General features: G+C 44.8%; 1 protein-coding gene across 5 annotated transcripts in view; it reads left to right on the top strand.

Moving 5' to 3' along the window:
* megf11 (multiple EGF-like-domains 11) overlaps nucleotides 1–14,824 on the top strand; it is a 219,027-nt gene that overhangs the window by 97,884 nt on the left and 106,319 nt on the right. For all 5 annotated transcript variants that reach the window (XM_034176419.1, XM_034176420.1, XM_034176421.1 and 2 more), the window contains 2 exons: nucleotides 8,742–8,988; nucleotides 9,148–9,268. In XM_034176419.1, coding sequence (XP_034032310.1) covers nucleotides 8,742–8,988; nucleotides 9,148–9,268 — 368 coding nt within the window. The remainder of the gene's footprint in view (nucleotides 1–8,741; nucleotides 8,989–9,147; nucleotides 9,269–14,824) is intronic.

Genomic DNA, 14,824 nt, shown 5'->3' on the forward strand with positions numbered 1-14,824 from the left:
AGGATCACCACTTTGTGAACAACTGCATGAAAAATAGTCCAACAGTTTAAGAACAATGTTTCTCAAGGTTCAGTTGCAAGGAATTTAAGGATTCCATCATCTACAGTCCATAATATAATCAGAAGATTCAGAGAATCTGGAGAACTTTCTACACGTAAGTGGCAAGGCTTACATGTAGAAAGAGACCCCGGACTGTTGAACAACTGAAGTCGTGCATCAAGCAAGAATAGGAAAGAATTCAACTGAATATCAATTGAAAAGGATTTGCAAATAATTGTATTCTGTTTTTATTTAAATTCTTCACAATGTCCCAACTTCACTGGAATTGGGGTTTTATATATATATATATATGTGTGTGTGTGTGTGTGTGTGTGTGTGTGTGTGTGTGTGTGTGTGTGTGTGTGTGTGTGTGTGTGTGTGTGTGTGTGTGTGTGTGTGTGTAGCAAACAACAAAGTTATATACAGCTATTTCTGTTAAATACAGGAAATGCTTCAGGCATTTTTTGTACAAGTATTTACAAAACAATCAGATGTCACAATAAGATTTAGAATGTAAATATAAATTGGAAATTTTAAAAACATATGTACAAATGTAGCAGACAACAAAGTTATATACAACTACTGTATTTACATTAAACTCCAGGAAATGCTTCAGGTGTTTTTTTTCTTTTTTTTGTACAACTATTTACAAAACAATCAGATGTCAAAAAAAAGATGCCGCACAAATTATTTGTGCCACTCAAAAAAACAATTCCTGTTCAACACAAGACAGAGGGGCACATCACAGGCCTGACAACCCATGACCTCTTGTGGTCACAGTCTTGCCCGTGTAAATGATGAACCTGATTGTATAGCCACTGCTTGACTCATCCAATACAAAAAGTTTCATTCCCCATTTAGTTGGCTTGTTGTTTATGTACTGTCATTCCAGTTTTTGCCTTTGTCGCCACCATTCTTTCATCCACTCTCAGCTCCCTCCTCGGGTTGTAATAAGCCTGGCAGCCACTGAGGATGTCATCAAAGAGAGGTCTGCCTGTAAATAGTTTGTCATGGCCTGGTGTTCTGTTTTTTTCTGTCATTTTTTACACCCTCATCTGGATCACTGAGGTGGATGTTCCAAAATATGGACCTAAACCTGTCTGTTGTCATGACTTTTTCTGGAAGGGGCACAGACAAAATGTGATTCTGTTTCCAGTAGTCCTGAAGACTTGGCAGCGACACCAATGACAGCAGACCTCCTGGTCCACCACGTCGTCCGTCTGCATGGGATACCAACTGACGTAGTCTCGGATCGTGGTCCCCAGTTTTCCTCTCAAGTCTGGAGGAGTTTCTGCAGAGAACTGGGGGCTACCGTGAGCCTCTCGTCTGGGTACCACCCACAGACGAACGGACAGGCAGAACGGGGCAACCAAGAGTTGGAACAGACCCTCCGCTGTGTGACATCCACGCACCCGACGGCCTGGAGTAACCATCTGGCCTGGATCGAGTATGCACATAACAGCCAGGTGTCTTCTGCCACCGGCCTCTCCCCATTTGAGGTGTGTCTAGGGTACCAGCCCCCATTGTTTCCCGTGGTGGAGGGAGAGGTCGGTGTGCCCTCGGTCCAGGCCCACCTGTGGATGTGCCGTCGGGTGTGGTGTACCGCCCGTTCTGCCTTGTTAAAGGCCCGGACGAGGGCTAAGGCCCATGCAGACCGCCGGCGGTCCCCGGCCCCTGCATACCAGCAGGAGGTGTGGTTATCAACGAAGGACATCCCCCTCCAAGTGGACTCCCCTAAGTTGAAGGACAGGTTCATCGGACCATTCAAAATCCTCAAGATCCTCAGCCCTGCCGCAGTGAAGGTCCAACTCCCAGCTTCACTGCGGATCCATCCTGTTTTCCATGTGTCCAGACTGAAACCACACCACACCTCACCCCTCTGTGCTCCCGGTCCGGCGCCGCCTCTTGCCCGGATCATTGACGGGGAGCCGGATTGGACAGTGCGCCGGCTCCTGGACGTCCGTCGAATGGGCCGGGGGTTCCAGTATTTGGTGGACTGGGAGGGGTATGGACCCGAAGAACGCTCCTGGGTGAAGAGGAGCTTCATCCTGGACCCGGCCCTCCTGGCCGATTTCTACCGCCGACACCCGGATAAACCTGATCGGGCGCCAGGAGGCGCCCATTGAGGGGGGGGTCCTGTTGTGTGGGCCGCCAGAAGAGGAGGTACTGCTGGCCCACCACCAGAGGGCACCCTGCCTGAAGTGCGGGCTTCAGGCATGAGAGGGCGCTGCCGCCACGGACACAGCCGGGGGTGACAGCTGTCGCTCATTATCTCATGACAGCTGTCACCCATCTACACTTCATCATACTACTCCATAAAACCCGGACGTCATCTCCACCTCGTTGCCGAGATATCATCGACCTGTGAAGGTAATATCCTCAGCCAGAAGCTAATTGTGTCTTAGTCTGAATTCATTTTGCAGCTGCTTTCCTGTGGAGTGCCTTATCAGTGAGGTTGGTGTAATCAGCGACGGCTTTGCTTCACACCCCAGCCAGATAAGTGTTGAGACAGGAGCTGCACGAGTGTGTGTGAGAGGTGGAGGTGGAATCTCCACCATTGTTGTTACTGGGTGTACACACACCCACTTCTTATTGTTTCTGCTCCTCGCCAGCAGTACCAGATCCGACATTCGGAGATGGTGGCCACCTGGGGACTCGGGACTTGGCGGCTCCAGTATTCTCCAGGTTCGGTGGTGGAGGAAATCGTGTGGTTCCGGTTCTTCTCAGGACAGACGTCTTCTATCCTCGGGCCTGCCCACACGTCACCGTTGTGGATTGACTGTTTGCAAAATTCTGTATTCCTCTGTATTGTGGTTGTGCTCATTCACAACAGTAAAGTGTTCATATTTGACTCTTTCATTGTCCGTTCATTTACGCCCCCTGTTGTGGGTCCGTGTCACTACACTTTCCCAACAAAACCTAAGCACCTCTCAAATACCTGAAAACAAAGATTGTTCAACATCATGGTTTAGGGGAAGGATACAAAATGCTATCTCAGAGATTTCAGCTGTCAGTTTCCACTGTGAGGAACATAGTGAGAAAATGGAAGACAATAGGCACAGTACTAGTTAAGGCCTGAAATAGCAGGCCAAGAAAAATCTCAGATAAGATAGTGAGAACAGTCATAGTCAACCCACAGACCTGCTCCAAAGACCTACAACATGATTGCTACAGATAGTGTATCTGTGCATTGTTCAGCTATACAGCACACTTTGCACAAAGAGATGCTGTATGATGCTATAATGCAGAGGAAGCCTTTTTTGCATACATGCCACAAACAGAGTCGCTTGAGGTATGCTCAAGCACATTTGGACAAGCCTGGTTCATTTTGGAATAATGCGCTGTGGACGGATGAAACTAAAATTGAGTTATTTTGACATAACAGGTGGCAGTATGCATGGCTGAAAAAGAACACAGCATTCCAAGAAAAATGCTTGCTACCTACAGTAAACTTTGGAGGTGGTTTCATCATGCTGTGTGGCTGTGTGGCCAGTGCAGGTACTGGGAATCGTGTTAAAGTTGAGGGCCACATGGATTCCAGTCAATATCAGCAGATTAATGAGAACAATGTTCATGAATCAGTAACAAAGTTGACGTTGCGCCGGGGCTGGATCTTTCAACAAGACAACAACTCTAAACACTGCTCAAAATCTACTAAGGCAGTCATGCAGAGGAACAAGTGCAACGTTCTGGAATGGCCATCTCAGTCCCCAGACCTGAATATTATTGAAAATCTGTGGTGTGATTTTAAGTAGGCTGTCCATGCTAGGAAACCAACAAACCTGAGATGTTTTGTAAAGAAGAATGGTCCAAAATACCTTCAACCAGAATCCAGACTCTTATTGGAAGCTATAGGAAGTGTTTAGAGGCTGTTATTTCTCCAAAAGAAGGATCTACTAAATGTTGATGTATTGTTTTTCTGTTGGGGTGCCCAAATTTATGCACCTGCCTAATTTTGTTCAAAGAATTATTGCACACGTTCTGTAAATCTTGTAAACTTCATTTCACTTCTCAAATATCGCTGTGTTTGTCTGCTGTATGATATATTTAACTGAAATCGCTGATTCAAACAACAAATGATTTCTAAAGGAAAATCATGGAAATCATCAGGGGTGCCCAAACTTTTGCATACAACTGTATATGGGTTGGTGATCAATTTTGATTGGTTTAGGTCATGCATTTTCCAATTAAAAAGACACTCTTCTTTTTTTTTCTCGTAATTGCTCCGGCCAGAGAGAAAAAAGGAAGAGAATCTCCCGTTTGTGTTCGTCCTGCACGAGACAGCGCTTCACAACCAAATACGTGGGTTGGTGATCATTTTTTATTGGTTTAGGTCGTGCATTTTTCAACAGTGATAAAGGGAAAGTCATGGGTTTTTTTCCCCCTTGTAATTGCTCCGGCCAGAGAGGAGACCAAGAGGAAGTGAAACTCCCATTTGTCTGTGTCCTGCACGAACCTCCGCTCCACAGATTACCATAATATTCAGGAAAAAGCATGGTGTGAATTATTAATCATGATTCAAGTTTTACTGGTACATAGTTTGAAGTCCAAACTTTGAACACACACTCGAAAGGAGACTCAGAGTGTGATAGATTTGATGGTATGACCGTTTCGGTCATGTGACTTTGACACTTCTCCACGTCAGATGACTCCAGAGAGTTAAGAAAAAATGTCTGATACATAGTGTGTGGTCTGGACATGAAACATTATTCAATATTTTATATGTAAAGACGATTTTTGTGTACATCTGTCTGTCTATCACAAATGTCTATGTACGTAAAAACTCATTTGTGCATCAAAGCCGTGGTACACTGCTAGTCATATCATAGAATGCAAGCGCAAATATCAGCAGTACTTCCCTGCAGCCTATGTTGAGTTTTGCAAAGCATTTAATGTCATTGAATGGGCTGCTGTCTGGGACATCCTGAAGATTTGCAGGATAACCAACAGTCTATGCACAGATACAGTGAGACTTGTGCAGAGTGGGAGAAGAGTCTCTGACTTTTTCCCAATGACTTCCATCCGACATTTGTCAGGGAGTGTTCCTGCTTCTATGTTTTTCAATGCTTGCATGTTCCCGAGGGTTGTGGAGACTGGTACCTTGGCTGCCCTTGCCAGTGAAGAAAGGTTTATTGATACTGACACAATAGTCCAGCAGCTAAGAGAATATTTAGAGAAGATCCTGAAAATGGTGATACAAGCATCAAATTTGGCACAAATACTCCTTAGACAATACTCTTTTGAAATAACCAATTAGCCACCTGAATTTTCAGAAGCCAGGTCGGGGTCATTTGAAGACTCACACAGAGGTCAAAATTAAAAGATGCTGTAATCATATTGAAAACTATATCACATTATTCACTTGATCATAACGATTCCAAAAAGGTATAGTTTGGACTATCTGTGACTGAATGTTATGGAGTTAGGGGGTAAAAACAGCAATAATTGTCATTTGCATCACTTTTTACCTAAATTGGGGCATCTTTAGCATTTGACCCCTGTACAAACTGAAACTGACCTTTGTCACCATTCTTTTGCCTGTCACTTGAATCAATGCACAGTGAATGAATTGATACACTTGCATCGTGCACGTTTGTATCTAGATACCGAATCATATTGATTAATCTACACATCCCTATTGCAAAGGTATTTCTTAACAGTGAAGTATGACAAAATGGTGCTTTCACTGTTACCATATCTTGTTTTGCTCTCTTCCCACTGGCCATTTGTGAGTTGTTTACAGCTTAGCCCAGATCCTGCATCTGGGAAAGGTGTAAAAACACATAAGTAACAAAGTGATATGTATAATTTCACTCATTCCCTGTGTTCTCTCTTTCTGCTCTGTTGCTCTCATTTTCCTGTCACTGAGAGGTGTGAACAGCTTGTGCAATTGCGTCAGGTTTTGATAATTAATTGAATCAACCACCCATCACAGAAGATGCAGACATTATATAACCTTTGAAAAGTTGGTCCTTGAATTATTTTTAATTTTATTATTGATTTGACTCTACCTGTGACCCTTAATTGGCGTAAGTGGGTATAGAAAATGGATGGATGGATGCATTTGCCTTTGCTTCTGCTTCAATTTTTTTTCCCCTTTTATGACTTTCTTTATTATGACATCACAACGATCTGACACATTCAGAAAGTGCAAACCAGTACTGGGGAAAATGTAGCCAATGATTTTGTCATTGTTCCCCCTATACTGTTATAGGCCTGGCTACCTCCTGGGCCAATGAGAACCCCCTCCAGACTAGAAGTACCTATACAATAACATGATGTTGGAGGGCACTGTGGTTGATTATTGGCTCTCAATCTATGGTTAGAAGCCCACCATTTTCTAAGCAGAATGAGTGATGATGAGAGGGATTCTGGCAATAAATATTATTTTCCTTATACTGAAATATATTGTTTGCACCCATGTAGTTCATGGCAGGGAGGTTAGTCATGCTGAAACTGAGGCCCTAAAGGCCCTCCTTCTTCTTCTTCCTCTTCCATATACCCACTTATTGACAACAGCAATACCTCCATCTACTTTCAAAACCAGCTTATTCCAGTTAAGGGTCACAGAGATGGGGCTAGAGCCTATCCTAGTAGTCACTGGGTGAGGGCCTACACACATAGACAGACAAACACATTCACACTTTCACTCGCATTTATGGACAATTTGGAGTCCATGGGGGGAAACTGAAGGAACCCCCCCCCCCCAAAAAAACAAAAACAAAAACAAAAAAACAGGGAGAGCATCCAAAAGGACCAGAAAGTGAACCCGGGGCCTTTTCCTTGTGAGGCAACAGTACAAACCACTAAGCCACAGTGCTGCCTCAAAGCAATACCTTTCATAGGAAAAATATGCATGTATTTTTTTATGAAATGTATGCTGTTTTTTCAACAGCTTTGTAGGATAAGGTTGGGATTCAAAAAAACATCATGAGCACATGTCAGGATTTGGGTTTTGTTCACGGTTCTTTTTCTCTTGGTTTGATTCTTCTGTTATGTTTAGTCTCTTGCTGGGGGTTTCCTGCATGGGTCTGTCTGTCCCTTTCTCTCTTGTCTGTCTCTGCTGACTCTTGGTGGTGGGTGTTTCCCTCTCTCTGGCCACACCCTCTTTCTGGAGCATTCCACGCACACCTGCTCTCAGTCTGCACCTCATCACCTGGCTGTTTATAAGCTCCTCATTTTGCCTCATTCCTTTGCCAGATTGATGCGCCTAGTGCCTTCTCTCCAGCTCTGTTTTGTATTCTCAACTTGCTTGCCTCTCGTGTGTTTCGATTATCTGCCTGTATCCTCGACCACACCTTTGCCTGATGTTTTTGGTATTGTTACTCTTGTTGGACTGCCTTACTGTGTACCGGACCCCATTTACTGCTTCAGTAAACTGCTTTTACCTACAGAGCTTGTTGTCAGAGTCCTGCGTTTGTGTCCAGCCTAACCAGTTACCCAGACCTGATAGCACATTACATTTCTTTAGCTTTCAAATTTCTTAGTGCCTCACATTTTTCCACACTATACACCTCGCAATTTGAGGGTTGCTTTTCTTTTTTTTTTTCTTTTTTTTCCTTTTTTTTACAAGAGTACCAGTGGGTACTAGTGTCATGTGTTTTAGCTAAACTATTTTCTTGTTCTATTTTAATACAGCTTGTTTTTCTGTGGAAAAAGAACCTGAGTATAAAAGGGCTGTACGGGGAAATATGAGGTCTGTACGGGGAAATATCAGACCGATGTGTTGTCAGTATGGACCGGGCGTCAACGAGGTCCATGCAAAAAACACAGAGGTCTGATATCCCCGTACAGACCGAGCAAGTGAGGTTAAAAATTTGTTTATTATATGTCTATTATGTATAAACACGCAAACCTACAGTGTCTCCCGAATATGAAAGCTGCTGATGGCTCGTAGTTTGACCTGTTCGCTTCACCTCCATGAGGAACTTGCTAACAGATGGTCCGTCGTTAGCTGGCAAACTTTCAATCTGTGTGTTTTTTCAGTTGCTGTTTAGATATTTATGGAGTATGTTCTTGTCCAACTTCGTTTTTCTAATCGTGTTTTTATCTTCCTCACTGAAAAAAAAATGCTACTTTGGATCAACTTAAAAAAATTGATGTAATTTGTTACAGCTAATTTTTTTAGTTTCTCACAATGTATATTTAGGATTTTGTAAAGTGATTCCAGCAGATTTAAACTGGAAACCACAATTTTTAGACCAATGTAAATAAGTACTTTGAATGAAGTGCACTGTGTTTCACTTTTTTCAGTGCTGGTTTGTAATGAAAATACACACTGCGGACCGATTGTCATGGAAACTGGTCCGGATATGGGAAAATATCTGACCAGTAATCAGCCAATCAGAGCACGTGTAGCATCGCAGCCATATAATAAAATAACTTATCGGCACTTGTAAATGATGCCAGTTGTTGAGGCAGATAAACTACACATAGTAAATGTAGCTGTTTTTAATAAAGTCATGGTTTTTATGATCACAAGTGCTGCACCATAGTAGGGCTATACAGTATCCTTTTTGTTGATGCTAGATTCCATTAAGAACAATACTATTTCTGGCATTACTTGTTGCGCTTAATGGCTGTATGAGTTGTTTCAGTGTGTCACATGTCATTGCAGACGTTTCAGAGATGAATATTGCTGAAGATCCCCTTTTGTTTAACTGCTCAACTTTCTCTGATGCCGCTTCTCTCTGTGCCCACAGGCTGTGAGAGTGACTACTGGGGACCTCACTGCAGTAATCGGTGCCAGTGCCAAAATGGGGCTAAATGTAACCCCATCACAGGTGCCTGTGTCTGCACTGATGGCTACCAGGGATGGCGTTGTGAGGAGCCTTGTGAGCATGGTTACTATGGCAAGGCCTGCCAGCTACCCTGCCAGTGCCTCAATGGTGCCACCTGCGACCATGAGACAGGAGAGTGTATCTGTGCACCAGGGTACACAGGGGCTTTGTGAGTACCAGCAACATATTTGCTCCTTTGCAGCTTCTTTTCATGATGCCTATAAAAATGGACTCACTTTGTTGTTTGCCTGAGTCTGTGATGTTGTTGCAAAGAACTGTCATAATTTTTGCATTTGTATCTTTTAACTCTCAACCTCTGTTGTGGTAGCTGTGGGGAGCGGTGCCCGTCTGGTAGTCATGGGCCTCAGTGTGAGCAGCGCTGTCCCTGTCAGAATGGAGGAATGTGCCACCACATCACCGGAGATTGTTCTTGCCCTACAGGGTGGACGGTAGGTCACAAACAAAGAAGACAGTGAGGAAAGAAAAAGTCAAATATCATTATTTGGGGGGAATGTGGGGTTCCTATATAATTTAGTTATTACAGCAACGATACCCATGCTGAGAACAAGCATGTGATCAAAATGCTGTGTTAATTATAAATATGAGCTTCTGCTCTCTGCAGGAAATAAAAGTATAGCAAATATACCACTTTCCTCAAATTCTACTGCTACTACTACGACTACAAAAAAGCAAATAAAAACCCTTTTTAAAAAAATGTACAGTGACCATGCTCACTTGTCAATGTAAATTACTGGCTATGTAGGTAAATTCCTGTACGGTGCAGTGGCTTAGTGGTTAGGACTGATGCCTCACAGCAAGAAGGTCGTTGGATCGCTTCCCGCGCATTCTGTGTAGAGTTTGCATGTTCTCTTTGTGTCTGCGTGAGTTTCCTCCGGGCACTCCGGTTTTCTCCCACATTCAAAAACATGCTTATTTAGGATCTGCTGCTTTCTCTGCCTCTGGCCAAGGCAGCATCTCTACATCTGGAGTTAGTTCCCAAGCATCGGACTGTGGCTGCCACCTGCTCCTGGTGGTTGGATTGTGTCTAACTGTAATTAGGATGGGTTAAATGCAGAGGACAAATTTTGGTGTATGTATGTATATGTACAATGACAATAAAGACTCTATCCTATTCTTTACAAATTAGTATTATCTTTGACAAAAAGATGTTGGTTAGCAGGAAAATACTGAACTGACATTCACCAAATTTGGTGAAAATATGGCCTCAAACAGAAACTAGCTTGGGTGGCTCTACATAGAGTGCATCCAGAAAGTATTCACAGCAGTTCACTTTTTCCACATTTTGTTATGTTACAACCTTATTCCAAAATGGATGAAATTAATTTTTCCCCTCAAAATTCTACACACAATACGCATAATGGCAATGTGAAAAAAGTTTTTTGAGATTTTTGCATGTATATTACACCTATCCTGGCCTCCCTCCACAGGCTGCCTGTGCACTTTAGGGTTCATTTTAAGATTCTTTTATTTGTTTGTAAATGTGTATTTGGCGTCACACCACCCTACCTCTCTGAGCTTCTTCACCCCTACCCCGCTGCACAGTGCCTCTGGTCATATTGAGCAAAGGGTGTGAATACTTATGTACATGTGAATTCTTAAATTTTTATTTTTAATAAATTTGCAAAAATTAAAAAAAAAGCTTTTTTCATGTTGTCATTATGGGGTGTTGTGAGTAGAATTTTGAGGGGAAAAATTAATTTACTCCATTTTTTTAATAAGGCTGTAACATAGCAAAATGAGGGTAAAAGTGACACGCTGTGAATACTTTCCGGATGCACTGTAAATTGCAAGGAAACCAAATTCCTATATGTTCCTATAAGTGTGTACTAGAAGCAGTTTTTATAAATCTTTTTGACTTTGTATAGAAATCCTTAAGCTTTGTAGCAGCTCTCATTGAAACATTTTGCAGGAAATGTATGTATATATAAATGTATGTGTGTGTGTGTGTATATATACATATATACACCCACATATACAGTGAGGAAAATAAGTATTTGAACATCCTGCGGTTTTGCAAGTTCTCCCACTTAGAAATCATGGAGGGGTCTGAAATTTTCATCTTAGGTACATGTCCACTGTGAGAGACATAATCTAAAAAAAAAAAAAAAAAATCCGGAAATCCGGTTTGCGTACCCAAATGATCAATCAATCAATTCAATCAATCAATTTTTTTATATAGCGCCAAATCACAACAAACAGTTGCCCCAAGGCGCTTTATATTGTAAGGCAAGGCCATACAATAATTATGTAAAACCCCAACGGTCAAAACGACCCCCTGTGAGCAAGCACTTGGCTACAGTGGGAAGGAAAAACTCCATTTTAACAGGAAGAAACCTCCAGCAGAACCAGGCTCAGGGAGGGGCAGTCTTCTGCTGGGACTGGTTGGGGCTGAGGGAGAGAACCAGGAAAAAAGACATGCTGTGGAGGGGAGCAGAGATCGATCACTAATGATTAAATGCAGAGTGGTGCATACAGAGCAAAAGAGAAAGAAACAGTGCATCATGGGAACCCCCCAGCAGTCTACGTCTATAGCAGCATAACTAAGGGATGGTTCAGGGTCACCTGATCCAGCCCTAACTATAAGTTTTAGCAAAAAGGAAAGTTTTAAGCCTAATCTTAAAAGTAGAGAGGGTGTCTGTCTCCCTGATCTGAATTGGGAGCTGGTTCCACAGGAGAGGAGCCTGAAAGCTGAAGGCTCTGCCTCCCATTCTACTCTTACAAACCCTAGGAACTACAAGTAAGCCTGCAGTCTGAGAGCAAAGCGCTCTATTGGGGTGATATGGTACTACGAGGTCCCTAAGATAAGATGGGACCTGATTATTCAAAACCTTATAAGTAAGAAGAAGAATTTTAAATTCTATTCTAGAATTAACAGGAAGCCAATGAAGAGAGGCCAATATGGGTGAGATATGCTCTCTCCTTCTAGTCCCCGTCAGTACTCTAGCTGCAGCATTTTGAATTAACTGAAGGCTTTTTAGGGAACTTTTAGGACAACCTGATAATAATGAATTACAATAGTCCAGCCTAGAGGAAATAAATGCATGAATTAGTTTTTCAGCATCACTCTGAGACAAGACCTTTCTGATTTTAGAGATATTGCGTAAATGCAAAAAAGCAGTCCTACATATTTGTTTAATATGCGCTTTGAATGACATATCCTGATCAAAAATGACTCCAAGATTTCTCACAGTACTACTAGAGGTCAGGGTAATGCCATCCAGAGTAAGGATCTGGTTAGACACCATGTTTCTAAGATTTGTGGGGCCAAGTACAATAACTTCAGTTTTATCTGAGTTTAAAAGCAGGAAATTAGAGGTCATCCATGTCTTTATGTCTGTAAGACAATCCTGCAGTTTAGCTAATTGGTGTGTGTCCTCTGGCTTCATGGATAGATAAAGCTGGGTATCATCTGCGTAACAATGAAAATTTAAGCAATGCTGTCTAATAATACTGCCTAAGGGAAGCATGTATAAAGTGAATAAAATTGGTCCTAGCACAGAACCTTGTGGAACTCCATAATTAACTTTAGTCTGTGAAGAAGATTCCCCATTTACATGAACAAATTGTAATCTATTAGACAAATATGATTCAAACCACCGCAGCGCAGTGCCTTTAATACCTATGGCATGCTCTAATCTCTGTAATAAAATTTTATGGTCAACAGTATCAAAAGCAGCACTGAGGTCTAACAGAACAAGCACAGAGATGAGTCCACTGTCCGAGGCCATAAGAAGATCATTTGTAACCTTCACTAATGCTCTTTCTGTACTATGATGAATTCTAAAACCTGACTGAAACTCTTCAAATAGACCATTCCTCTGCAGATGATCAGTTAGCTGTTTTACAACTACCCTTTCAAGACTTTTTGAGAGAAAAGGAAGGTTGGAGATTGGCCTATAATTAGCTAAGATAGCTGGGTCAAATGATCCTAGGAGCTATGTTGTCGGGGGCTTTGTGCTCCCTGTAGGGTCTCCCAAGGCAAACAGGTCCTAGGTGACGGGTCAGACTAAGGGCAGTTCAGAACCTCCATGACCAGTAAAAGATCAAGGACCGTGACGTCGCCCAGTATGGCGGAGCCGGGGTCCCACCCAGGAGCCAGGCCTGGGGTTGAGGCTCGCGCGCGAGTGCCTGGTGGTTGGGTCTTAGCCCATGGGGCCCAGCCGGGCTCAGCCCGAAAGAGTGACGTGGGCCCGCCCTCCTGTGGGTTCACCACCTGCAGAGGGGGCCATGGGGGTCGGGTGCAGAGAGGATTGGGTGGCGGTCGAGGGCGGGTGGCCCGGCGGCCCGGTCCATGCTCACAGCCCCTGGCTGTTGGGACGTGGAATGTCACCTCGCTAGGGGGGAAGGAGCCTGAGCTTGTGCGGGAGGTTGAGAGATACCGACTAGAGATAGTCGGACTCGCCTCCATGCACAGCTTGGGCTCTGGTACCCAACTCCTGGAGAGGGGCTGGACGCTTCATTTTTCTGGCATTGCCCACGGGGAGAGGCGGAGAGCTGGGGTCGCATTGTTTATTGCTCTCCAGCTCAGTCGCCAAGTGTTGGAGTTCACTCCGGTGATGAGAGGGTCGCGTCCCTACGCCTTCGGGTCGGGGACAGGTCTCTCACCGTTGTCTCGGCCTACGGGCCGAGCGGCAGTGCAGACTACTCGACCTTCCTGGAGTCCCTGGGAGGGGTACTAGATAGCGCTCCGACTGGGGACTCCATTGTTCTCCTGGGGGATTTCAACGCCCACGTGGGCGGCGACAGTGAGACCTGGAGGGGGGTGATCGGGAAGCACGGCCTCCCCGATCTGAACCCGAGTGGTGTTCAGTTGTTGGACTTCTGTGCTAGTCACAGTTTGTCCATCACGAACACCATGTTCAAGCACAAGGGTGTCCATAAGTGCACGTGGCACCAGGACACCCTGAGCCGGAGGTCGATGATCGACTTTGTAGTCGTATCATCTGACCTTCGGCCACGTGTCTCGGACACTTGAGTGAAGAGAGGGGCAGAGCTGTCGACTGATCACCACCTGGTGGTGAGTTGGATCCGCTGGGAGGGTAGGAAGCCGGTAAGACCTGGCAGCCCCAAATGTATCATGAGGGTCTGCTGGGAACGACTGGCGGAACCCTCTGTCAGCGAGGTCTTCAACTCCCACCACCAGGAGAGCTTCTCCAAGATCCCGGGGGAGGTTGGAGACATGGAGTCCGAGTGGACCATGTTCTCCACCTCCATTGTCGATGCAGCTGCTCGTAGCTGTGGTCGCAAGGTCTCTGGTGCCTGTCGCGGCGGCAATCCCCGAACCCGGTGGTGGACACTGGAAGTAAGGGATGCCATCAAGCTGAAGAAGGAGTTCTACTTATCTTTGTTGGTAGGTAGGACCCCAGAGGCAGCTGATAGGTACCGGCAGGCCAAGCGTGCCGCAGCCTGTGCGGTCGCAGAGGCAAAAACTCGGGTCTGGGAGGAGTTCGGGGAGGCTATGGAGGAGGACTATCGGTCGGCCTCGAAGAGATTCTGGCAAACCGTCCGACGCCTCAGGAGGCAGAAGCAGCTCTCCACCAGCACTGTTTATGGTGCGGGTGGGGAGCTGTTGACCCTGACTGGGGATGTTGTCGGGCGGTGGAAGGAGTACTTCGAGGATCTCCTCAATCCCATCGTCATGTCTTCCGAAGAGGAAGCAGAGACTGGGGACTCGGAGGTGGACTCATCCATTACCCAGGCCGAAGTCACCCAAGTGGTTAGAAAGCTCCTCGGTGGCAAGGCTCCTGGGGTGGATGAAATCCGTCCTGAGTACCTTAAGTCTCTGGATGTTGTGGGGCTGTCTTGGCTGACACGCCTCTGCAACATCGCATGGCGATCGGGAACAGTGCCTCTGGATTGGCAGACCGGGGTGGTGGTCCCTCTGTTTAAGAAGGGGGACCAGAGGGTGTGTTCCAACTATAGGGGGATCACACTCCTCAGCCTCCCCGGTAAGGTCTATTCCAGAGTACTGGAGAGGAGAATTC

The sequence above is a fragment of the Thalassophryne amazonica genome, chromosome 8 (assembly GCF_902500255.1).
Source record: "Thalassophryne amazonica chromosome 8, fThaAma1.1, whole genome shotgun sequence".
NCBI classification, from domain to species: domain Eukaryota; kingdom Metazoa; phylum Chordata; class Actinopteri; order Batrachoidiformes; family Batrachoididae; genus Thalassophryne; species Thalassophryne amazonica.